Here is a 25,337-nt window from a genome sequence, read left to right on the forward strand (position 1 = left end):
AAGGGAATCCTAGACCTCTTTCTCACCTGATCGTACAATTTCAACAGGACTGATTTCTACTGATTGTTATCAATTAATTTCTAAACAATAATCTTCAAACTGCAAGAGTGCCAGTACAAATGCTGATACAGATCTCAAACGTGCCTTAAGGTGTCTCTTCTTAGACACTGGCAGTTCTGACTTGCTGCAGGCTCAAGACCTGCTTCACTGCTCAGTAATTCATCAGAAGTCAGTCTTAAATTCAAACCACATCAATAGGAGGAAAGCATAGAGTCAAGGCCCGAGCAGCACACCTCAACCTTTTCCCCCAGTCTCCTGAACAGTGGGGCTTCAGACCTTCCCTTGGCATGCTGCACCATGGGGCCATTGGCCCTCCCTCTGTGATTCTGCGTGACCAGTATACCCAAGTGTCTGTGGCCATGTGAGCGAGTGCATTTTAATTCTCCCAAGTAAACAAAGAATGCAAATTTTAAATTAGAGGCATTTTAGGACCAGAAATCAATGTAGGACAAAAATGCAAGGGTGATGGGTGAATGGGACTTGGTGTGAGATAGGATACCGACAGCACAGTTTTGCATGTGAAGTTGAAGAAAAGAGAAGAGTGAGAGGCCAGCCGATAGAGCATAGGAATTTTCGTTTAGAGCAGACAAAGGTTTCAGCAGATGAGCTGCAGAGCAATAGAGGGGGCCACATGCAGGGGTTGGGTGGGGAACAACAGAAGGGGGGATGAGGTGGCAGGAGTCAACAGAGTGTGGTTGTGAGTACATAGACTCTAGGCTCAGTTGTGCTGACCCCCTATATAATAGCTTTCTGTCAAAACACACTGTTTAAACAAACACATTAAGAACAGGCACTTGGGTGAGATACAAGATGGGGAAGGCACCTATAGAACAGAACCTCAGCAAGCAGTCAGTTCCTTCACTATAGGAGGGAATAAAAAATAAACCTGGCAGCCAAAATTGATAAAGAATCATACATTAAATTATTGGGCTCCAACTGAGTGGATTCGCACATGTGTGTTTTACTGCGGGGCAGGAGACGCAGAATTTCTCCTTCCGTGTTACGCACCATTCACCCTCACGTGTTAGCACAGGCACGGACCCTGTTGTCAGAGGTCTGACTGCATGTCAGGGGATGTGGAGCAGGTGATGAGCTCTTTGATCTTCAGGTGCGAACATCTGAAATCAGAGCAGGTTAAGACCTGGTGGCACACCAAGAAGGACCACATCGCCAATATTAAAAGCCACCCTGCTGAACTGCATCTGTAAAAGTTCCCATGCACATCCCCAGCTCACCTCAGTGATGGATTCTTCTCCTTCTGCTTGGGCTCCACAACTTGTTTTGGCGACTGGCCTACAGTGAATGCAAAGGTGTTGTGCACATACTGTGGGTACCTCAGCTTGTGGATGTGCTTCCGAAATATTTCCACCATCTCAGATGCCACCTCTGTGTCAATAGCGATCTTCATCAACTGTTAGGGAGTGAAAAGGAACATGTCTTGGGATTGATTTTATCTGGAATGAGAAACAACACCTTGACGGCATGGGTACCCCTGTTGAGAGGCTTCTCTAGAAATAATACAAACTATTTTTGTGATTAAGTACCTCAGAAACACAGCACAGCATGCACAGTGAAGTGCTGGGAGGAAGCCAGCTATTTTGGCAAATGTGTAAATACAAGACTCCTTCCTTGTTATTTTCTCCTCTAATTGCACCTTGTTGAAACAAGTACCACTGAAAGACGAGAGGGGAGGTAACTGGCTCACCCACCCCTCCCAATTCCAGAGACAAGCTGTAAGCAGAGTGAAGCAGTCTCTGAAGGGGTTGGATGAAAGAAGAGTTCAATGGAAAACCAGACAAACAACAAATAGAGAAACCAAATAAAATTAGTGAAAACAATACAAAAGGGAATCATTCGGAATATGGAAAGTTCAGTGGGGAGGTGAGAAGGGAGATCACTTAAGTTAAATTGAGAGAGCACAACAAGAAGCCAATGAAAGTTATCACTAACGGGCAAATACTAAAGATTTTATTCACAGTAATCAAAACTCAGCAGAGCAGTGGAAACCCTGAAATCCTTTACGATAAAATTAGACGTTACAAATGGGGGGACTTCAGGGTCGATCGGGATGGATGAAGCTAGTGCAAATGGCTTCCTCATCCATGAATGTCCTGCGATGCTATAGTGACTCTATGTGCTAAACCCCAGAACCTCCAGTTTATGGACACTAACAAGTTGTAAAGCAGATCCTTCAGTTCAATGAGCACTGCCCAATGCTCTCCATGACTCTTACCTGAAAAGTGGAGGAACGCAATTGGAGCACGTCCTGGATATCATGGTCAGTGGGCAAATGCAGGCTAATCTTCTTCTCTTTGGTGAAAGAGGCAACAGGGAATGAACGAATCACAATCTGTTCCCCAGCTGACACAACATGGAAAGAGAAAAGAGAAAATTTATACTATTCCAGAAATCCAGGGCCTCCTTACACTAATCCAAAAACATTAACCTGAAGCCCTGGACTAGATTCCAACCTGTAACTCACTCCCCGGTATTAATGATTTTATATTTTAAACACCCCCAACATCTCGATTAGATTCCAGTCTGTAACTGATGCCTGTGTATCTGTTATTTTATTAAAAAGCACTACCCCACCAAACCCCTCAATTAATTTCAGTCCGAAACTCATTATTGAGTATCTGTTATCCTGTTTATAACCTCCCCGAAACCCTTGATTAGATTTCAGCCTGTAACTCGCTCCTGGGTATATTATTCCATATATAATCACCACACCCCCACCCCCAATTAGATTTCAGTCTGTAACTCACTCCTGGATATTTGTTATCTTGTACATAACACCACCCCCCACCGAACAGGTTTCAGTTACTAATGCACTCCTGGATATCTTATCCTGTAGATAAAACCCCCACCAAACAGGTTTCAGTTACTAGTTCACTCCTGGGTATGTTATCCTGTGAATGACCCACCCCTGAGCCCTTTGAATAGTTTCCAGCCTGTAACTCACTCCTGGACATCTGTTATCCTGTATATAAATCACTCTAACCCCTCGATTCAATCCCAGTCTATATCCCTGATGGGCAATGCCGAGCTTGTCTCTGATTTCTTACCGAGTGTTTCAATGGGTGCCCCTTTGAAGATGATGCGGTAGGTGGTGAGGAAAATAGCACCCTCTGCTGGGAGGATGCGGGGGCTTCCCAGGGAACCTCCCACTGATTCTTCTCGTCCATCCGGCATCAGGAAAACTCGCAGCCCTTCCATTACCAGCTCCTCCCCAATCAACAGAGTGGGGCGTAGAAGTTTAGGCTGAAGTCAGAACCAAGTGAGAGAGAGAAAATAAATAATTAGAGACAAAACAAAACTCAATTTGTGGCATACAAAGAAGCTGCCTCGACACCACTCAGATCTACCCTTGATGATCGATTCTATAGCATATGAAGGCATGTCATCTGTAGAAATATTAACGTTGTGTTCAATTCTGATCTGTAATATACCACAGTTGGAGGCACTGGGTATGAACTTTGCCAGAAGTAAAACCTGGAATGACTGGCACAGACAGGCAGCTCACCATGAACTGAGAATATGCTCACCTTCTGAATGGGAGGCAGGCGCTTGCTTTCTCGATGAACAGCATCCAATGTCTCGATGTGCATCTGCACAATGTCTGCAGAAGGAACATAAAAATGTATTGAAACATAAAGCCTGAAATAAAGAATGATCATCCATCATACAATTGAGGGGTGGGATTCAGTGGATAGGGAGACCGATTCCACTAGTTGTGGGATCTGCAAAAAGGGGACATGGATACCAGAGTTAGTTCAGAGAACAAGACAAACCTTTTTTTTAATACAAAGAGTTTTGAGGCTGTGAAATGTACAACCAGGGTTAGCGACAAATCAGAGACCGTGTCAACATTCAAGAATAGGTTTGATAGGTGGTTGCCCATCTACACTTCCCATCAAACACTCCCAGGCAGGCACAGTACAGTAAAATAAAAGCAAAATACTGCAGATACTGGCATCACATAAAATCAGGAAGTGCTGGAAATAGGTCAGGCAGCATCTGCTGAGAGAGAAACAGAGTTAACGTTTTAGGTCTGTGACCTTTCCTTTTCGGGACTATGAGGTGGGTCGCTGTCGAGGGAAGATCTCCAGAGATGAAGTCAGTGACAGTCCTGGAGACAGGGGCTTGATGTTTCGTGGTGGGGTCATGGTCCAGGGGAGGTAGGAAGAAGCGTCAGAGTTGGCGCGCAACCTCTGCAAGGTAGGGTCGGTACGCCAGACAACAATAGCACCACCCTTGTCAGCAGGTTTGATCACAATGTCAGGGTTATTCCTGAGAGAACGGAGTGCAGCAAGTTTGTGCTTTTGGCTAGGGCTGCTCATTATTCTGTCATTAACCCTCCCTCTGCTTTAATGCTCTGTCTTTCACCATACCATTAGCACACTCTCTTTGCCTTTGCCCCATGACATCCTGGTCAGTTAATCTCTCCGGCCCTCTGTCCTATCACACACCTTCCCTTTTGTTTTCTTCTCCCCCACCTCTGCTTTATTTGCTTAAAACCTATTACATTTCTAACCTTTGCCAGTTCTGATGAAAGGTCACAGACCTGAAATGTTAACTCTGCTTCTCTCTCCACAGATGCTGCCAGACCTGCTGAGTATTTCCAGCACTTTCTGTTTTTATTAAAGGTCCCACTACACTGTCCAAACAGTTCAGCGCCTGACGGGCACCTTATTGTCGGATGGGGAAAGATTATTGCTGGATAAATTGGGAACATTAGTGATTGTATTTAGGCAGTTATACAGCTTCCATGGTCCTGAGCCCTGTTCACAGGGAGACAGCGGTGGAGACAGGAGATCTCAGCTTACCTGGCAAATTAGCATGAAGTGCTTTCAAGTGCTCATTACTGACACCGCTCTCTGTGCACACTTTATCCACAAATCTGTTGATGAATCGAACCACTGAGTTTGCCACATCAGAAGTCTCTGCATCCTCGAACCCACTTTCAGTATCGTAGCTCTCAGCCACACTGCCTGCAATACTGTGGGACAAAGGGGGTCCATCAGGGCAGGGTATGGAATTCCGCTACAGCTTCTCAAACCAGCAATTAAGGTTAGAGAACAGGATCACCCCACACAAGCTAATGTAACCCACACTGATCACAGATGACTTGGAAAACTGTAGTACATATGTCATGTAATTCTCCCTTGAACTGCACAAAGTGCGTCAATAGAATCCTGAGACATTTTTTCCCACTCTTCCATCATAGGCTGGGATATGTCAGTCCAAAAGAAACTGCTAATGTGGGCTGGGGTTTCACTGAATGTTTGTGAACACACAATGTTTTAACTGTGAGTGACCCGTAGCACTGCGTCCGTAAGTGACGATGAACAAAGGCTGCAGTTTTGCTGTCTGTAAGTGATCGCAAGCACAGGCCAGGGTTTCACTCCCTCTTTAAGTGACCATTACCACAGATTTGAGTTTCACTGCTTCTGTAAGTGACTGCAACCAGAAGCTAGGTTTTACCTGTGAGTGACCAGGAGCAGAGTCTGGAGTTTCACTGTGTCTGTTTGACTGCTAGCACAGCCTGGGGTTTCATTGTATCTGTGAGTGACCATTGGCACAGACTGGGGTTTTAATGTAAGAGACCGCTAGCACAGGCTGGAGTTTCACTGTAAGTGACCACTAGCACAAGCTGGAGTTTCACTGTAAGTGAGCGACTGCTGGCACAGGCTAGGGTTTCATTGTATCTGTGACTGACCGCTAGCACAGACTGGGGTTTTAATGTAAGAGACCGTTAGCAGAGGCTGGGGTTTCACTATGTCTGTGAGTGAGCGCTAGCACAATCTGGGGTTTCATTGTGTGTGCGGCTGACCACTAGCACAGGCTGGGGTTTCACTGTAAGTGACCACTGGCACAGGCTGGGGTTTCACTGTAAGTGACCACTGGCACAGGCTGGGGCTTCACTGTAAGTGACCACTGGCACAGGCTGGGGCTTCACTGTAAGTGACCACTGGCACAGGCTGGGGCTTCACTGTAAGTGACCACTGGCACAGGCTGGGGCTTCACTGTAAGTGACCACTGGCACAGGCTGGGGCTTCACTGTAAGTGACCACTGGCACAGGCTGGGGCTTCACTGTAAGTGACCACTGGCACAGGCTGGGGCTTCACTGTAAGTGACCACTGGCACAGGCTGGGGCTTCACTGTAAGTGACCACTGGCACAGGCTGGGGCTTCACTGTAAGTGACCACTGGCACAGGCTGGGGCTTCACTGTAAGTGAACACTGGCACAGGCTGGGGCTTCACTGTAAGTGAACACTGGCACAGGCTGGGGCTTCACTGTAAGTGAACACTAGCACAGGCTGGGGCTTCACTGTAAGTGAACACTAGCACAGGCTGGGGCTTCACTGTAAGTGAACACTAGCACAGGCTGGGGCTTCACTGTAAGTGAACACTAGCACAGGCTGGGGCTTCACTGTAAGTGAACACTAGCACAGGCTGGGGCTTCACTGTAAGTGAACACTAGCACAGGCTGGGGCTTCACTGTAAGTGAACACTAGCACAGACTGGGGTTTCAGTGTAAGTGACCACTGGCACAGGCTGGGGCTTCACTGTAAGTGACCACTGGCACAGGCTGGGGCTTCACTGTAAGTGACCACTGGCACAGGCTGGGGCTTCACTGTAAGTGAACATTAGCACAGGCTGGGGCTTCACTGTAATTTACCACTAGCACAGACTGGGGTTTCAGTGTAAGTGACCACTGGCACAGGCTGGGGCTTCACTGTAAGTGACCACTGGCACAGGCTGGGGCTTCACTGTAAGTGACCAATAGCACAGGTTGGGGCTTCACTGTATGTGACCAATAGCACAGGCTGGGGCTTCACTGTAAGTGACCAGTAGCACGGCTGGGATTTCACTGTAAGAGACCACTAGCACAGACTGGGGCTTCACTGTATGTGACCAATAGCACAGGCTGGGGCTTCACTGTAAGTGACCAGTAGCACGGCTGGGATTTCACTGTAAGTGACCAGTAGCACGGCTGGGATTTCACTGTAAGAGACCACTAGCACAGACTGGGATTTCACTTTAAGAGACCACTAGCAAAGGATGGAGTTTCACCGTCTGTGAGCAACAGCTGGCACAAGCTGGAGTTTCACTGTCTGTGCGTGACCGTTGGCACAGGCTGGGGCTTCACTGCTTGTGAGTGACCACGAGCACAGGCTGGGACTTCACTGTGCGTGAGTGACCACTAGCACAGTCTGGAGTTCCTTTTCAGTCACTTTCTAAGTGACTGCTAGCACAGGCTGGCGTTCCACCATCTGTGAGTGACTGTTAGCACAGGCTGTAGTTTTACTGTCAGCGTGAATGCCAAGAAACAATGATGAAGTGAGTGACGTTGGTCCTGACCTGTTTGTTACAAAGCTGTTGCTCACACTCTCCATGTCTCCAACGGCTGTAGTGCGAAGCAGACGATTCTTGCTGGTATCGAGTGGCAAGAGCAGGTAGGTGAGGCGATTGCCATAGTGAATGGCCTGACTGTAAACTATGCTCTCCTCTTTATCAATCAGTTCTTGCTGCTTCTCTTTGCTGCGGGTTGGCCACATGCGTAATTGTTCGGCTGCCACTTCTAGCGCTGATCTCTGCTGCTTCTCAGCGCTGCCACAACCCTTCAAAAACACAAAGGGCAGAATGATCACAGCACTAGTCTGTGCAACCTTTCAACCAGTAACACATTACACATTTAAGCAACAATACAGCTCTTTCCCTGCCAGTAACATCCCCTTCCCATATGTCTGGGGTTTCATTGTCTGTGAGCAACCACGACTACAGGTTAGGGTTTCACTGTCTGCAAGGGATCACTTGCAAAGACTGGGTTTCATCGTGAGTGACCGCCAGCACAGGCTGGGGTTTCACCATGAGCGACCGCCAGCACAGGCTGGGGTTTCACCATGAGCGACCGCCAGCACAGGCTGGGGTTTCACCATGAGCGACCGCCAGCACAGGCTGGGGTTTCACCATGAGCGACCGCCAGCACAGGCTGGGGTTTCACCGTGAGTGACTGCCAGCACTGGCTAGGGTTTCACTCTTGGTGAGCGACCATTAGCACAGGCTGGGGTTTCACTCTCAGTGAGCGACCACTAGCACAGGCTGGGCTTTCACTCTCGGTGAGCGACCACTAGCACAGGCTGGGCTTTCACTGTGTCTATTAGTGTCTGCTTTCTGTCAGTGAGCTAGACATGAATAACTTGAAGCCAGTTATTTGGGTAAGGAAGCATTAATAAAAACTGAATAAAGACAAGTTTTATGAACAGGAACACAGAATCAAGTGATAATGCAAACTCCATCAAAACCCTGGATAGGCTCCATTTAGAATATTCGGGCTGGTGCTGTCAGTAAACATTGAAACATAGAAAATAGGAGCAGCAGTAGGCCATTCGGCCCTTTGGGCCTGCTCCACCGTTCAAAAAAGATCATGGTCGATTGTTTAATTCAGTAGTACCCTGTTCCCGCTTTCTCCCCATATCCCTTGATCCCTTTGGCATCAAGAAATATATCTATCTCCTTCTTGAATATATTTAATGACTTGGCCTCGACTGCCTTCTGTGGTAGAGAGAATTCCACAGGTTCACCACCCTTGAGTGAAGAAATTTCTCCTCATCTTGGTTCTAAATGGCATACCCCATATCCTGAGACTGTGACCCCTGGTTCTGGACTCCCCAGTCATCAGGAACATCCACCCTGCATCTAGTAAAAAAGTCAGAGAGTGCTGATCGAGGATTGAACAGCTATTCTCTGGCCAGACTCACTGACCAGGCCATTACTTACGGTTTCCAAGGAATGGTCACCATCGACTTCTAAGTACAATGCTCGGATATGGTTCTGTACATCGCTGTAAAACATAGCCTCCCAGAACTGGAGGTTGGTCCATACCAGGTGTTCCTGTACACAGCTGTAAGCAAACTGCGTGACGCCAGAGCCCAGCTTCTGCAAAAAGTGAGATATTGGCTTAAAGATTGTGCGCAGTTCCTGGACCAGTGTTCAGAACTACACAACAATGGTCAAATCCACAGTCAACATCAACAAACAACTTGAATTTCCACAGCACCTTTAATGGAATAAAACAGCTAAGCCAGACCAAATTGTGTTTTCTAACAGAAAAGTTTCATGGAACTGTAAATGGATCACTGTCAGCAGATCGTAATTGGTCTTCTTGCACGATCCCATGTTTGTGCCCTGATCTGTCCTGTGTGTGTGTGTGTGTGCCGGTCTCCCTGTGCTGCCCCGAGTGGCATGTGTGCTGGTCTTTCTCACTGGGGCAGGGCGGTGTGGAGCAGGGTACATCTACGTGATTTCCTGAACTGTCCTATGTGTTTGCCTGCGTGTGCGCCAGTCTTCCTGAGCTGTCCTGTGTTTGTACATAGGCCACTCTGCGACTTTGTGTAAGCTTTTGAAGGTACACTTACTCTGCAGAAGGCTGTAATCAACGGGAGTAATGCCGCAGCGACTGAATGTTCATCCAATGGCGTGCAATCCTGTAGCAATTAAAAAAAACTGAATTCAGGTAACTGTACATTTGGAATAGTGACCCCACAGCATGTCTGAGACCCCCTCACTCCCCCAGTGTGTCTGGGGAAGGAGGAGGGGAAAAGAAGCGTGGGGGTGGGGGGAGCGGGGGGAGAAGGCGGGTGCGCAGGGGAGAGGAGCGGGGTGGCAAGAGGGAAAGGGAAGGGAAAGTGAGGGAGGAAGCAAGGGGTGGGGGAAAAGGGAGATGGGTGCAAAGTGGGAGTTGGGGTGAGGGGATGGTAGCGGGGGGGGGAAAGGAAGCGCGGGGCGGGGGGGGGAAAGGAAGCGCGGGGCGGGGGGTCGAAAGGAAGCGCGGGGCGGGGGGGCGAAAGGAAGCGCGGGGCGGGGGGGGGCGAAAGGAAGCGCGGGGCGGGGGGGCGAAAGGAAGCGCGGGGCGGGGGGGCGAAAGGAAGCGCGGGGCGGGGGGGCGAAAGGAAGCGCGGGGCGGGGGGGCGAAAGGAAGCGCGGGGCGGGGGGGCGAAAGGAAGCGCGGGGCGGGGGGGCGAAAGGAAGCGCGGGGCGGGGGGGCGAAAGGAAGCGCGGGGCGGGGGGGGCGAAAGGAAGCGCGGGGCGGGGGGGCGAAAGGAAGCGCGGGGCGGGGGGGCGAAAGGAAGCGCGGGGCGGGGGGGCGAAAGGAAGCGCGGGGCGGGGGGGCGAAAGGAAGCGCGGGGCGGGGGGGCGAAAGGAAGCGCGGGGCGGGGGGGCGAAAGGAAGCGCGGGGCGGGGGGGGCGAAAGGAAGCGCGGGGCGGGGGGGCGAAAGGAAGCGCGGGGCGGGGGGGCGAAAGGAAGCGCGGGGCGGGGGGGCGAAAGGAAGCGCGGGGCGGGGGGGCGAAAGGAAGCGCGGGGCGGGGGGGCGAAAGGAAGCGCGGGGCGGGGGGGCGAAAGGAAGCGCGGGGCGGGGGGGCGAAAGGAAGCGCGGGGGTGGGAAAGGAAGCGCGGGGGGGGAAAGGAAGCGCGGGGGGGGAAAGGAAGCGCGGGGGGGGAAAGGAAGCGCGGGGGGGGGAAAGGAAGCGCGGGGGGGGGAAAGGAAGCGCGGGGGGGGGAAAGGAAGCGCGGGGGGGGGAAAGGAAGCGCGGGGGGGGAAAGGAAGCGCGGGGGGGGAAAGGAAGCGCGGGGGGGGAAAGGAAGCGCGGGGGGGGGGAAAGGAAGCGCGGGGGGGGGGAAGGAAGCGCGGGGGGGGGGAAGGAAGCGCGGGGGGGGGAAAAGGAAGCGCGGGGGGGGAAAGGAAGCGCGGGGGGGGAAAGGAAGCGCGGGGGGGGAAAGGAAGCGCGGGGGGGGGGAAAGGAAGCGCGGGGGGGGGGAAAGGAAGCGCGGGGGGGGGGGAAAGGAAGCGCGGGGGGGGGGAAAGGAAGCGCGGGGGGGGGGAAAGGAAGCGCGGGGGGGGGGGGGGGAGAGGAAGCGCGGGGGGGGAAAGGAAGCGCGGGGGGGGGGAAAGGAAGCGCGGGGGGGGGGAAAGGAAGCGCGGGGGGGGGGAAAGGAAGCGCGGGGGGGGGGAAAGGAAGCGCGGGGGGGGGGAAGGAAGCGCGGGGGGGGGGGAAGGAAGCGCGGGGGGGGGGGAAGGAAGCGCGGGGGGGGGGGGAAAGGAAGCGCGGGGGGGGGGGGAAAGGAAGCGCGGGGGGGGGGGAAAGGAAGCGCGGGGGGGGGGAAAGGAAGCGCGGGGGGGGGGAAAGGAAGCGCGGGGGGGGGGAAAGGAAGCGCGGGGGGGGAAAGGAAGCGCGGGGGGGGAAAGGAAGCGCGGGGGGGGAAAGGAAGCGCGGGGGGGGAAAGGAAGCGCGGGGGGGGAAAGGAAGCGCGGGGGGGGAAAGGAAGCGCGGGGGGGGAAAGGAAGCGCGGGGGGGGAAAGGAAGCGCGGGGGGGGAAAGGAAGCGCGGGGGGGGAAAGGAAGCGCGGGGGGGGAAAGGAAGCGCGGGGGGGGGAAAGGAAGCGCGGGGGGGGGGAAAGGAAGCGCGGGGGGGGGAAAGGAAGCGCGGGGGGGGGAAAGGAAGCGCGGGGGGGGGAAAGGAAGCGCGGGGGGGGGGAAAGGAAGCGCGGGGGGGGAAAAGGAAGCGCGGGGGGGGAAAAGGAAGCGCGGGGGGGGAAAAGGAAGCGCGGGTGGGGAAAGGAAGCGCGGGGGGAAAGGAAGCGCGGGGGGAAAGGAAGCGCGGGGGGAAAGGAAGCGCGGGGGGAAAGGAAGCGCGGGGGGAAAGGAAGCGCGGGGGGAAAGGAAGCGCGGGGGGAAAGGAAGCGCGGGGGGGGAAAGGAAGCGCGGGGGGGGGAAGGAAGCGCGGGGGGGGGGGAAGGAAGCGCGGGGGGGGGAAAGGAAGCGCGGGGGGGGAAAGGAAGCGCGGGGGGGGGGGAAAGGAAGCGCGGGGGGGGGGGAAAGGAAGCGCGGGGGGGGGGGAAAGGAAGCGCGGGGGGGGGGGAAAGGAAGCGCGGGGGGGGGGGAAAGGAAGCGCGGGGGGGGGGGAAAGGAAGCGCGGGGGGGGGGGAAAGGAAGCGCGGGGGGGGGGGGAAAGGAAGCGCGGGGGGGGGGGGAAAGGAAGCGCGGGGGGGGGGGAAAGGAAGCGCGGGGGGGGGGAAAGGAAGCGCGGGGGGGGGAAAGGAAGCGCGGGGGGGGGGAAAGGAAGCGCGGGGGGGGGGGAAAGGAAGCGCGGGGGGGGGGGAAAGGAAGCGCGGGGGGGGGGAAAGGAAGCGCGGGGGGGGGAAAGGAAGCGCGGGGGGGGGAAAGGAAGCGCGGGGGGGGAAAGGAAGCGCGGGGGGGGAAAGGAAGCGCGGGGGGGGGAAAGGAAGCGCGGGGGGGGGGAAAGGAAGCGCGGGGGGGGGGAAAGGAAGCGCTGGGGGGGGAAAGGAAGCGCGGGGGGGGGGGAAAGGAAGCGCGGGGGGGGGGGGAAAGGAAGCGCGGGGGGGGGGAAAAGGAAGCGCGGGGGGGGGGAAAGGAAGCGCGGGGGGAGGGAAAAGGAAGCGCGGGGGGGGAAAAGGAAGCGCGGGGGGGGGAAAAGGAAGCGCGGGGGGGGGGAAAGGAAGCGCGGGGGGGGGGAAAGGAAGCGCGGGGGGGGGGAAAGGAAGCGCGGGGGGGGGGGGGGAAGAAAGCGCGGGGGGGGGGGGGGAAGGAAGCGCGGGGGGGGGGGGAAGGAAGCGCCGGGGGGGGGGGGGGGGAGGAAGCGCGGCGGGGGGGGGGGAGGAAGCGCGGGGGGGGGGGAAGGAAGCGCGGGGGGGGGGGAAGGAAGCGCGGGGGGGGGGGGAAGGAAGCGCGGGGGGGGGGGGGAAGGAAGCGCGGGGGGGGGGAGGAAGCGCGGGGGGGGGGGGGAGGAAGCGCGGGGGGGAGGAAGGAAGCGCGGGGGCGAGGAAGGAAGCGCGGGGGGGAGGAAGGAAGCGCGGGGGGGAGGAAGGAAGCGCGGGGGGGGGAAGGAAGCGCGGGGGGGGGAAGGAAGCGCGGGGGGGGGAAGGAAGCGCGGGGGGGGGAAGGAAGCGCGGGGGGGGGAAGGAAGCGCGGGGGGGGGAGGAAGCGCGGGGGGGGGGAGGAAGCGCGGGGGGGGGGGGGAGGAAGCGCGGGGGGGGGAGGAAGCGCGGGGGGGGGGAGAGGAAGCGCGGGGGGGGGGGGAAGGAAGCGCGGGGGGGGGGGGGGGGGGGGGGAAGGAAGCGCGGGTGGAGTGGCTCTGAGCTGCCTGCAGTTGTTTGTGAACATGATTGGTCACCATAATACCTGCAGTGCACAGTTCATCATCCGGACAATATAGTCGAACTGCTGATGGTCGAGGACAGCTCGATTTTGTAGAACATGTGAATTCAGCTCCTGGGTCAGGCACTGTCGAGCAGCATGTCCCTTCAGGGCTCTTAACATGGCAGGAAGCAGCTGTAGAGACAACAGATTTATAAATATCCTGACAAAAATTCATCATTCATTGCTAACACTTGCACATTACGCAACTGTTCCCAGCTATAGAGGCAAAGTTGCTTCTCCAAGATATTTCTGAATGAACTTTCCTCAGATTCTTCGGTATTTTTCAGCCTCAAAACAGCATGGGTTGTAACAGAGTGGAGCTCCCTCTACACTGTCTCATCAAACTCTCCCAGGTCAGCTACAGGACAGGTCAGATATAGACTAAAACTCCCTCCACATTGTATCATCAAACACTCCCAGGGCAGGTATCGGACAGGTCAGATACAGAGCAAAATTCCCTCTACACTGTCCCACTAATGTACTTCAGCCACAAATCCCACAGGCAACCTTGTGCTGCCCTAGTGTGCCATTTTCCAATGGTCTCACCAGCTGTTATGCAGTCAGTCTCTCTGCGTGAGATCGCTCATTTATGGACAAAACATGCGAATGAGTGGTAATGCTATGCATCAGTGCCAATTTCAGTGGCAACTAAGAATTATTAGATATCACAACACGGTTAAAGATTCAAGGAGGCGAAACAGAATTAGATAACAGAAAATAAATCTACCTTTTTGGCTTCTAACATTTTGTTTTCAAATATGTAGGTTATGCAATTCCTGACAACCTCTAACCTTCGAGCACTGTTGGCGAGGACAACACCATTTCGATCGATCATAGTAGCTTTAAAAAATAAAAATTCTTTAAGGAAATGTTCAGTCAATTGAGCTTGTACCACCACTCTCCCCATCCCTCATCAAATGTCAATATCATGCTCCCTGTGCCAAATCATCTATACATATACACACACCAAGAACCGAGTCAGGCTAGTACCCCACAGTACACTCACCGCTTGGAGGTCCCATAGGCACCATGCATTTCATCTCGGCTTTAACTGCAGGTGGAGCGTTCTTCAGTTTGGCAGTGGCCTGGTCGATGATCCACTGCACTGTACCCTCATCTAAGTGAGGGAAGGTGCTCTGCTGCAGCAGCAGATGGGAGCCCTCCTTTGGTTTCTGTATTTTGTGCATTGCAACTGCTGGGTAAGGGTTCTCCTATTAGAAGAGCAGAGTCAAGATGATAACCAGAGGATACCTCAGCTAGCAGCACTCAGACTTATTACTCCTGCAATCACTTACTCTGAATCTCACACATGAAAGCCAAAACAAAAAAGAAAATTGCTGTATTCTGCTGCTCCCCATCTGCTTAGAAATTTAAAAATGTGCAAATGAAACTTGTTAAGCTCTTAATGCATCAATGGATCAACAGTCCGATATGTAAAAGGATAAACTAAACTTCCTTCCCAACACCCCAAAGAAAACAATGCAAATCCCAATTTCAAATTACAAAATCTGCATCTGAGCAGGCAAAAAGCACACAGCTAAGCGATGAAGTTGTCAAATTCCCATCAACATGCTCGCTAGAGCCTCTCCGCATGAGTATGTCGCAAGATATCCCATGCTGATGAGCTGTTATCGTAGCTATCAATTCTGACTGGGGACATACGTTCCGGTGAAGATGTTCTGATATTTCTTTCACGTGTTTAAGAACTTTCTGTGCATTTCCATCCTCTTGTCGTATCCTCTCTATTTCATTTGCTACCAACTGTAAACAGAAATAAGAAGCATTTACTGTCATCACCTTTCGACAGTCAGAACCGATCAGATACAAGCACAGCACTGTATCATGAAAACCTACAACTGACTCAAAGGGTTGCTTCTGACCCAGGTCACCTTCTCACACACCGACAGGGAGTCAGGCAAGGTCGCCCTCTCACACACCGGCAGGGAGTCAGGCAAGGTCACCTTCTCACACACCGGCAGGGAGTCAGGCAAGATCACCTTCCCACACACCGGCAGGGAGTCAGGCAAGGTCACCTTCTCACACACCGACAGGGAGTCAGGCAAGGTCACCTTCTCACACACCGGCAGGGAGTCAGGCAAGGTCGCCCTCTCGTGTGCAGTGGGAAGTCAGGCAGTGTTGTGCTTTCAAACGCTGGCTGGGAGTCAGGCAAGGTCACCTCATCCTCCAATGGAGTTGGGAGCGGTGGTGGCCAAGTAGGATCAACCTCCGATAGGGGGATGGAGCTTCAGTCAGGGTCATTATCTCTCACTCTGGGGGGTGTGGGTGGGGATTGTAGTTGGTATGGGTGGTACTCGGTCAGGCAGTGTCACCCTCCCATACCTTAGCCACCTGCTCCTGAAGGCAGTGGTTGAGACTAGGGTGCAGCCCATCTATCAATCTACACTCAGCTTGGAGTGGGGCAGTGTAGGGAATGGGAACAATAATTAAAATTAGGGCCTCCAGTAACCTGAGGAGGTGTGGGTAATGAATAATGTAAGAGTCAGTGACCCTGCATTACAGTCCCTGTGGTTACTCTGAGAATCACAGACCCTGCGTTAGACAAACACTATGGTTACTCTCTAATTTAAGACTGACAGATTACTCAAGGGTTACCTCATCAAACAGGTCACATGGTCGATATGGTGAGCCTCTTTCTGATACAAATCGCGCAAAGGCCATTCCTTCGAGAACTTTGGTCAGAAAGTCATCGTCTAGTAACCCTCGTTGGGCCAAAAAGGCCACCTGTGCCAGAACAGAACAACAATCCACCCGTAACAAACAATCCCATTTAAAACCAGCCAGAGCCCGAAATGTTTGTCACTTTCACCTTCAAGTAGTGAAAGTTGTAGTAATTCCAAAATAATCACCCACAATCTTCAATCCCATGGACTGCCATGTGATTGCCTCTGCGTGTACACACTCCGTACTGTGCAATTGTCCCTGCCAGTACACTCCCTATACTGTGCAACTGTCCCTTACAGTACACTCTCCATACTGTGCAATCGCCCCTGCCAGTACACTCCCCATATTTGTGCGACTCTCCCCATATTTGTGCGACTGCTCCTGCCAGTACACTCTCCATACTGTGCAGCTGTCCCTGCCAGTACACTTCGTGTACTATGCAATTGCCCCTGCCAGTACACGCTCCGTACTGTGCAATTGCCCATGCCAGAACACTCTCCGTACTGTGCAACAGTCCATGCCAGTACACTCTCCATACTGTGCGATTGCCCCTGCCAGTACACTCTCCATACTGTGCAACTGTCCCTGCCAGTACACTCTCCATACTGTGCAATTGCCCCTGCCAGTACACTCTCCATACTGTGCAATTCTCCCTGCCAGTACACTCTCCGTACTGTGCAATTGCCCCTGCCAGTACACTCTCCGTACTGTGCAATTGCCCCTGCCAGTACACTCTCCATACTGTGCAAGTGCCCCTGCCAGTACACTCTCCATACTGTGCAATTCTCCCTGCCAGTACGCTCTCCATACTGTGCAAGTGCCCCTGCCAGTACACTCTCCATACTGTGCAATTCTCCCTGCCAGTACGCTCCCTGTACTATGCAATTGCCTCTGCCAGCACACTCTCCATACTGTGCAATTCTCCCTGCCAGTACACTCTCCATACTGTGCAATTCTCCCTGCCAGTACACTCTCCATACTGTGCAAGTGCCCCTCCCAGTACACACTCCGTACTGTGCAATTGCCCCTGCCAGTACACTCTCCATACTGTGCAATTCTCCCTGGCAGTACACTCTCCATACTGTGCAATGCTCCCTGCCAGTACACTTCGTGTACTATGCAATTGCCCCTGCCAGTACACGCTCCGTACTGTGCAATTCTCCCTGCCAGTACACTCTCCATACTGTGCAATTCTCCCTGCCAGTACACTCTCCATACTGTGCAATTCTCCCTGCCAGTACACTCTCCATACTGTGCAATTCTCCCTGCCAGTACACTCTCCATACTGTGCAATTCTCCCTGCCAGTACACTCTCCATACTGTGCAATTCTCCCTGCCAGTACACTCTCCATACTGTGCAATTCTCCCTGCCAGTACACTCTCCATACTGTGCAATTCTCCCTGCCAGTACACTCTCCATACTGTGCAATTCTCCCTGCCAGTACACTCTCCATACTGTGCAATTCTCCCTGCCAGTACACTCTCCATACTGTGCAATTCTCCCTGCCAGTACACTCTCCATACTGTGCAATTCTCCCTGCCAGTACACTCTCCATACTGTGCAATTCTCCCTGCCAGTACACTCTCCATACTGTGCAATTCTCCCTGCCAGTACACTCTCCATACTGTGCAATTCTCCCTGCCAGTACACTCTCCATACTGTGCAATTCTCCCTGCCAGTACACTCTCCGTACTGTGCAATTGCCCCTCCCAGTACACTCTCCGTACTGTGCAATTGCCCCTCCCAGTACACTCTCCGTACTGTGCAATTGCCCCTCCCAGTACACTCTCCATACTGTGCAACAGTCCCTGCCAGTACACTCCCTGTACTATGCAATTACCCCTGCCAGTACACTCTCCATACTGTGCAATTCTCCCTGCCAGTACACTCTCCATACTGTGCAATTGCCCCTGCCAGTACACTGTCCATACTGTGCAATTGCCCCTGCCAGTACACTCTCCATACTGTGCAATTCTCCCTGGCAGTACACTCTCCATACTGTGCAATTCTCCCTGCCAGTACACTCTCCATACTGTGCAATTGCCCCTGCCAGTACACTCTCCATACTGTGCAATTGCCCCTGCCAGCACACTCTCCGTACTGTTGAATTGCCCATGCCAGTACACTCTCCATACTGTGCAATGCTCCCTGGCAGTACACTCGCCATACTGTGCAATTCTCCCTGCCAGTACACTCCCTGTACTATGCAATTCTACCTGCCAGTACACTCTCCGTACTGTGCAATTGCCCCTGCCAGTACACTCTCCATACTGTGCAATTCTCCCGGCCAGTACACTCTCCGTACTGTGCAATTCTCCCTACCAGTACACTCCCTGTACCATGCAATTGCCCCTGCCAGCACACTCTCCGTACTGTTGAATTGCCCATGCCAGTACACTCTCCATACTGTGCAATTGTCCCTGCCAGTACGCTCTCCATACTGTACAATTCTCCCTGCCAGTACACTCTCCGTACTGTACAATTCTCCCTGCCAGTACACTCTCCGTACTGTACAATTCTCCCTGCCAGTACACTCTCCATACTGTGCAATTGCCCCTGCCAGTACACTCTCCATACTGTGCAATTCTCCCTGCCAGTACACTCTCCATACTGTGCAATTGCCCCTGCCAGTACCCTCTCCGTACTGTGTAATTGCCCCTGCCAGTACACTCTCCATACTGTGCAATTGTCCCTGCCAGTACACTCTCCATACTGTGCAATTGCCCCTGCCAGGACACTCTCCATACTGTGCAATTCTCCCTGCCAGTACACTCTCCATACTGTGCAATTGCCCCTGCCAGTACACTCTCCATACTGTGCAATTGCCCCTGCCAGTACACTCTCCATACTGTGCAATTCTCCCTGCCAGTACACTCCCTGTACTATGCAATTGCCCCTGCCAGCACACTCTCCGTACTGTGCAATCCTCCCTGCCAGTACAGTCTACATACTGTGCAATTGCCCATGCCAGTGCACTCTCCGTACTGTGCAATTGCCCCTGCCAGTACACTCCCTGTACTATGCAATTGCCCCTGCCAGCACACTCTCCGTACTGTTGAATTGCCCATGCCAGTACACTCTCCATACTGTGCAATTCTCCCTGCCAGTACACTCCCTGTACTATGCAATTGCCCCTGCCAGCACACTCTCCGTACTGTGCAATTGCCCATGCCAGTACACTCTCCGTACTGTGCAATTGTCCCTGCCAGTACACTCTCCATACTGTGCAACTGCCCCTGCCAGTACACTCTCCATACTGTGCAACTGCCCCTGCCAGTACACTCTCCATACTGTGCAATCCTCCCTGCCAGTACAGTCTCCGTACTGTGCAATTGCCCCTGCCAGTACACTCTCCGTACTGTGCAATTCTCCCTGCCAGCACACTCCCTGTACTGTGCAATTGCCCCTGCCCCCAGTACACTCTCCGTACTGTGCAATTGCTCCTGCCAGTACACTCCCTGTACTATGCAATTGACCCTGCCAGCACACTCTCCGTACTGTGCAATTGCCCATGCCAGTACACTCTCCATACTGTGCAATTGCCCCTTCCGGTACACTCTCCATACTGTGCAATTCCCCCTTCCGGTACACTCTCCATACTGTGCAATTCCCCCTTCCGGTACACTCCCTTTACTATGCAATTGCCCCTGCCAGTACACTCTCCGTACTGTGTAATTGCCCCTGCCAGGACACTCTCCGTACTGTGCAATTGTCCCTGCCAGTACACTCTCCGTACTGTGCAATTGCCCCTGCCCCCAGTACACTCTCCGAACTGTGCAATTCTCCCTGCCAGTACACTCTCCATACTGTGCAACTGTCCCTGCCAGTACACTCCCTGTACTATGCAAATGCCCCTGCCAGTACACTCTCCATACTGTGCAGTTCTCCCTGCCAGTACACTCCCTGTACTATGCAATTACCCCTGCCAGTACAGATTAGTAGACAGAGTAGACGTAGAGAGGATGTTTCCTCTTGTGGGGCAATCTGGAGCGAGGGGTCATAGTTTTAGGCTAAGGGGTAGCAGATTTAGAGCTGAGATGAGGATAAATTGCTTCTCTCAAGGGGTCGTCAGTCAGTGGAGTTCACTGCCCCAGAGTGTGGTGGATGCCAGGATATTCAGTAAATTTGAGAAGATAGACGGATTTTTAATTAGTAATGGGTTGAAGAGTTGTGGGGAGCGGGCAGGAAAGTGGAGTTGAGGCCGAGATGGGATCGACCATGATCGTGTTGAATGGTGGAACAGGCTCGAGGGGCTGAATTGCCTACTCCTGCTCCTAGTTCTTATGTATGACTGAGCATTCTACAGAGCTAGTTAACCCAGAAGAGTGAACAAAGAACGTGAACTGGTTTTAATAGACTGGAATGGAGGGGGAAAAGAACAGCTAGAAAAATATTAAAGGTAAATAAAATATCAATATTATTATAAAACCAGTCTAGTAACCTTCACTGTAACTTAAGATAATTAAATTTAAATATAAAAAGCATAATGTTTGCAAGGCCAGCGTAATTCATTGTTGCATCTGTCACAGTAAAGCATTCAAGAAAAATTACAAATATAGTGTCACTCTGAATTTGTGTACTAAAACTGTCACTTTTTATTCTGATTTGCAAAATACTGGGTGCTGAGCTTCAAAATGATCCTGTCCAGGGTGATACTCTAGATCAGTGCTAGCTGCACCACAGGGGACTTGGTACTGACCTCAGAACCCTCCATGAAAGATGCTCGAGTAGTTCAAAAGAACTACTGCACAGTGGCGCAGTGGTTAGCACCGCAGCCTCACAGCTCCAGTGACCCGCGTTCAATTCTGGGTACTGCCTGTGTGGAGTTTGCAAGTTCTCCCTGTGTTTGCGTGGGTTTCCTCCGTGTGCTCCGGTTTCCTCCTACATGCCAAAGACTGCAGGTTGATAGGTTAATTGGCCATTAGCAATTGTCCCTAGTATAGGTACGTGGTAGGGAAATGTAGGGACAGGTGGGGATGTGGTAGGAATATGGAATTAGTGTAGCATTAGTATAAATGGGTGGTTGATGGTCGGCACAGACTCGGTGGGCCGAAGGGCCTGTTTCAGTGCTGTATCTCTAAACTAAACGAAACTCTCAGTACTGTGTAATTGCCCCTGCCAGTACACTCTCTGTACTGTGCAATTCTCCCTGCCAGTACACTCTCCATACTGTGCAATTGTCCCTGCCAGTACACTCTCCATACTGTGCAATTGCCCCTGCCAGTACACTCTCCATACTGTGCAATTGCCCCTGCCAGCACACTCTCCGTACTGTTGAATTGCCCATGCCAGTACACTCTCCATACTGTGCAATGCTCCCTGGCAGTACACTCGCCATACTGTGCAATTCTCCCTGCCAGTACACTCCCTGTACTATGCAATTCTACCTGCCAGTACACTCTCCATACTGTGCAATTCTCCCTGGCAGTACACTCTCCATACTGTGCAATTCTCCCTGCCAGTACACTCTCCATACTGTGCAATTGCCCCTGCCAGTACACTCTCCATACTGTGCAATTGCCCCTGCCAGCACACTCTCCGTACTGTTGAATTGCCCATGCCAGTACACTCTCCATACTGTGCAATGCTCCCTGGCAGTACACTCGCCATACTGTGCAATTCTCCCTGCCAGTACACTCCCTGTACTATGCAATTCTACCTGCCAGTACACTCTCCGTACTGTGCAATTGCCCCTGCCAGTACACTCTCCATACTGTGCAATTCTCCCGGCCAGTACACTCTCCGTACTGTGCAATTCTCCCTACCAGTACACTCCCTGTACCATGCAATTGCCCCTGCCAGCACACTCTCCGTACTGTTGAATTGCCCATGCCAGTACACTCTCCATACTGTGCAATTGTCCCTGCCAGTACACTCTCCATACTGTACAATTCTCCCTGCCAGTACACTCTCCGTACTGTACAATTCTCCCTGCCAGTACACTCTCCGTACTGTACAATTCTCCCTGCCAGTACACTCTCCATACTGTGCAATTGCCCCTGCCAGTACACTCTCCATACTGTGCAATTCTCCCTGCCAGTACACTCTCCATACTGTGCAATTGCCCCTGCCAGTACCCTCTCCGTACTGTGTAATTGCCCCTGCCAGTACACTCTCCATACTGTGCAATTGTCCCTGCCAGTACACTCTCCATACTGTGCAATTGCCCCTGCCAGGACACTCTCCATACTGTGCAATTCTCCCTGCCAGTACACTCTCCATACTGTGCAATTGCCCCTGCCAGTACACTCTCCATACTGTGCAATTGCCCCTGCCAGTACACTCTCCATACTGTGCAATTCTCCCTGCCAGTACACTCCCTGTACTATGCAATTGCCCCTGCCAGCACACTCTCCGTACTGTGCAATCCTCCCTGCCAGTACAGTCTACATACTGTGCAATTGCCCATGCCAGTGCACTCTCCGTACTGTGCAATTGCCCCTGCCAGTACACTCCCTGTACTATGCAATTGCCCCTGCCAGCACACTCTCCGTACTGTTGAATTGCCCATGCCAGTACACTCTCCATACTGTGCAATTCTCCCTGCCAGTACACTCCCTGTACTATGCAATTGCCCCTGCCAGCACACTCTCCGTACTGTGCAATTGCCCATGCCAGTACACTCTCCGTACTGTGCAATTGTCCCTGCCAGTACACTCTCCATACTGTGCAACTGCCCCTGCCAGTACACTCTCCATACTGTGCAACTGCCCCTGCCAGTACACTCTCCATACTGTGCAATCCTCCCTGCCAGTACAGTCTCCGTACTGTGCAATTGCCCCTGCCAGTACACTCTCCGTACTGTGCAATTCTCCCTGCCAGCACACTCCCTGTACTGTGCAATTGCCCCTGCCCCCAGTACACTCTCCGTACTGTGCAATTGCTCCTGCCAGTACACTCCCTGTACTATGCAATTGACCCTGCCAGCACACTCTCCGTACTGTGCAATTGCCCATGCCAGTACACTCTCCATACTGTGCAATTGCCCCTTCCGGTACACTCTCCATACTGTGCAATTCCCCCTTCCGGTACACTCTCCATACTGTGCAATTCCCCCTTCCGGTACACTCCCTTTACTATGCAATTGCCCCTGCCAGTACACTCTCCGTACTGTGTAATTGCCCCTGCCAGGACACTCTCCGTACTGTGCAATTGTCCCTGCCAGTACACTCTCCGTACTGTGCAATTGCCCCTGCCCCCAGTACACTCTCCGAACTGTGCAATTCTCCCTGCCAGTACACTCTCCATACTGTGCAACTGTCCCTGCCAGTACACTCCCTGTACTATGCAAATGCCCCTGCCAGTACACTCTCCATACTGTGCAGTTCTCCCTGCCAGTACACTCCCTGTACTATGCAATTACCCCTGCCAGTACAGATTAGTAGACAGAGTAGACGTAGAGAGGATGTTTCCTCTTGTGGGGCAATCTGGAGCGAGGGGTCATAGTTTTAGGCTAAGGGGTAGCAGATTTAGAGCTGAGATGAGGATAAATTGCTTCTCTCAAGGGGTCGTCAGTCAGTGGAGTTCACTGCCCCAGAGTGTGGTGGATGCCAGGATATTCAGTAAATTTGAGAAGATAGACGGATTTTTAATTAGTAATGGGTTGAAGAGTTGTGGGGAGCGGGCAGGAAAGTGGAGTTGAGGCCGAGATGGGATCGACCATGATCGTGTTGAATGGTGGAACAGGCTCGAGGGGCTGAATTGCCTACTCCTGCTCCTAGTTCTTATGTATGACTGAGCATTCTACAGAGCTAGTTAACCCAGAAGAGTGAACAAAGAACGTGAACTGGTTTTAATAGACTGGAATGGAGGGGGAAAAGAACAGCTAGAAAAATATTAAAGGTAAATAAAATATCAATATTATTATAAAACCAGTCTAGTAACCTTCACTGTAACTTAAGATAATTAAATTTAAATATAAAAAGCATAATGTTTGCAAGGCCAGCGTAATTCATTGTTGCATCTGTCACAGTAAAGCATTCAAGAAAAATTACAAATATAGTGTCACTCTGAATTTGTGTACTAAAACTGTCACTTTTTATTCTGATTTGCAAAATACTGGGTGCTGAGCTTCAAAATGATCCTGTCCAGGGTGATACTCTAGATCAGTGCTAGCTGCACCACAGGGGACTTGGTACTGACCTCAGAACCCTCCATGAAAGATGCTCGAGTAGTTCAAAAGAACTACTGCACAGTGGCGCAGTGGTTAGCACCGCAGCCTCACAGCTCCAGTGACCCGCGTTCAATTCTGGGTACTGCCTGTGTGGAGTTTGCAAGTTCTCCCTGTGTTTGCGTGGGTTTCCTCCGTGTGCTCCGGTTTCCTCCTACATGCCAAAGACTGCAGGTTGATAGGTTAATTGGCCATTAGCAATTGTCCCTAGTATAGGTACGTGGTAGGGAAATGTAGGGACAGGTGGGGATGTGGTAGGAATATGGAATTAGTGTAGCATTAGTATAAATGGGTGGTTGATGGTCGGCACAGACTCGGTGGGCCGAAGGGCCTGTTTCAGTGCTGTATCTCTAAACTAAACGAAACTCTCAGTACTGTGTAATTGCCCCTGCCAGTACACTCTCTGTACTGTGCAATTCTCCCTGCCAGTACACTCTCCATACTGTGCAATTCTCCCTGCCAGTACACTCTCCGTACTGTGCAACTGTCCCTGCCAGTACACTCCCTGTACTATGCAAATGCCCCTGCCAGTACACTCTCCGTACTGTGCAATTGTCCCTGCCAGTACATTCCCCACTCTGTGGTATTCCATCCATATCCTATTTCCTCGCCTCTGGATGTGCCCTACATACCTTGTGAAAACGAATGACTGGCTCCGGATGGATGCGGATGATTTGCAGACACCACCGATAACCCTGAAACAACTGTGCAAACAAGCGCAGGAAGACAGCACGGATCTCCTTATCCTAGCAAAGCACACAGAATGAGTTCACAGGAATATTAACTTGAGAACCAATCCCATTCAAGAGATCTTTATACATTCATTACAGCTGGAATCATAGAGCCCAAACCACTCAATTGAGAAAGATTATAACATTGCTAATTTCAGTTAAGAGCTAACCAACCATTTGGTCAAACTGTGCATCATGTGAGGAACCATATCATGTGTGGTAAGTGGAGATCCCTCTGCTGTCCCAGATCAAGTAAACACGAGATGAAAGAAAAAAAGACTTGCATTTATATCATGCTTTTCATGACCACGAGACATCTCAAAGCGCTTTGCAGCCAATGAGCTGAGGATTTGTTCAAATAATGAAACTACTTTATTCTACACAAGGTAAACACAGGAATTGCTTGACACAGACAGACCAAAGTCCATCTTGTTTGCCTTCTATCATCCTGGTAATTGTGTGCAACAAG

At 52.2% G+C, this 25,337-nt stretch overlaps 1 protein-coding gene across 2 annotated transcripts in view; it reads right to left on the reverse strand.

The window, feature by feature from the left end:
• The window catches only part of sbf1 (SET binding factor 1), a 140,021-nt gene that overhangs the window by 44,596 nt on the left and 70,088 nt on the right, over window positions 1-25,337 (reverse strand). For both annotated transcript variants that reach the window (XM_068059303.1, XM_068059302.1), the window contains exons 11-24: window positions 24,770-24,883; window positions 15,898-16,026; window positions 14,947-15,045; window positions 14,291-14,495; window positions 14,012-14,124; window positions 13,267-13,416; window positions 9,484-9,552; window positions 8,846-9,004; window positions 7,427-7,686; window positions 4,887-5,059; window positions 3,606-3,679; window positions 3,126-3,321; window positions 2,294-2,421; window positions 1,296-1,471 (exon numbers count right to left, since the gene is read on the reverse strand). In XM_068059303.1, coding sequence (XP_067915404.1) covers window positions 1,296-1,471; window positions 2,294-2,421; window positions 3,126-3,321; window positions 3,606-3,679; window positions 4,887-5,059; window positions 7,427-7,686; window positions 8,846-9,004; window positions 9,484-9,552; window positions 13,267-13,416; window positions 14,012-14,124; window positions 14,291-14,495; window positions 14,947-15,045; window positions 15,898-16,026; window positions 24,770-24,883 — 2,045 coding nt within the window. The remainder of the gene's footprint in view (window positions 1-1,295; window positions 1,472-2,293; window positions 2,422-3,125; window positions 3,322-3,605; window positions 3,680-4,886; window positions 5,060-7,426; window positions 7,687-8,845; window positions 9,005-9,483; window positions 9,553-13,266; window positions 13,417-14,011; window positions 14,125-14,290; window positions 14,496-14,946; window positions 15,046-15,897; window positions 16,027-24,769; window positions 24,884-25,337) is intronic.

Source organism: Heterodontus francisci, chromosome 27, assembly GCF_036365525.1.
Source record: "Heterodontus francisci isolate sHetFra1 chromosome 27, sHetFra1.hap1, whole genome shotgun sequence".
In the NCBI taxonomy this organism is placed as follows: Eukaryota; Metazoa; Chordata; class Chondrichthyes; order Heterodontiformes; family Heterodontidae; genus Heterodontus; species Heterodontus francisci.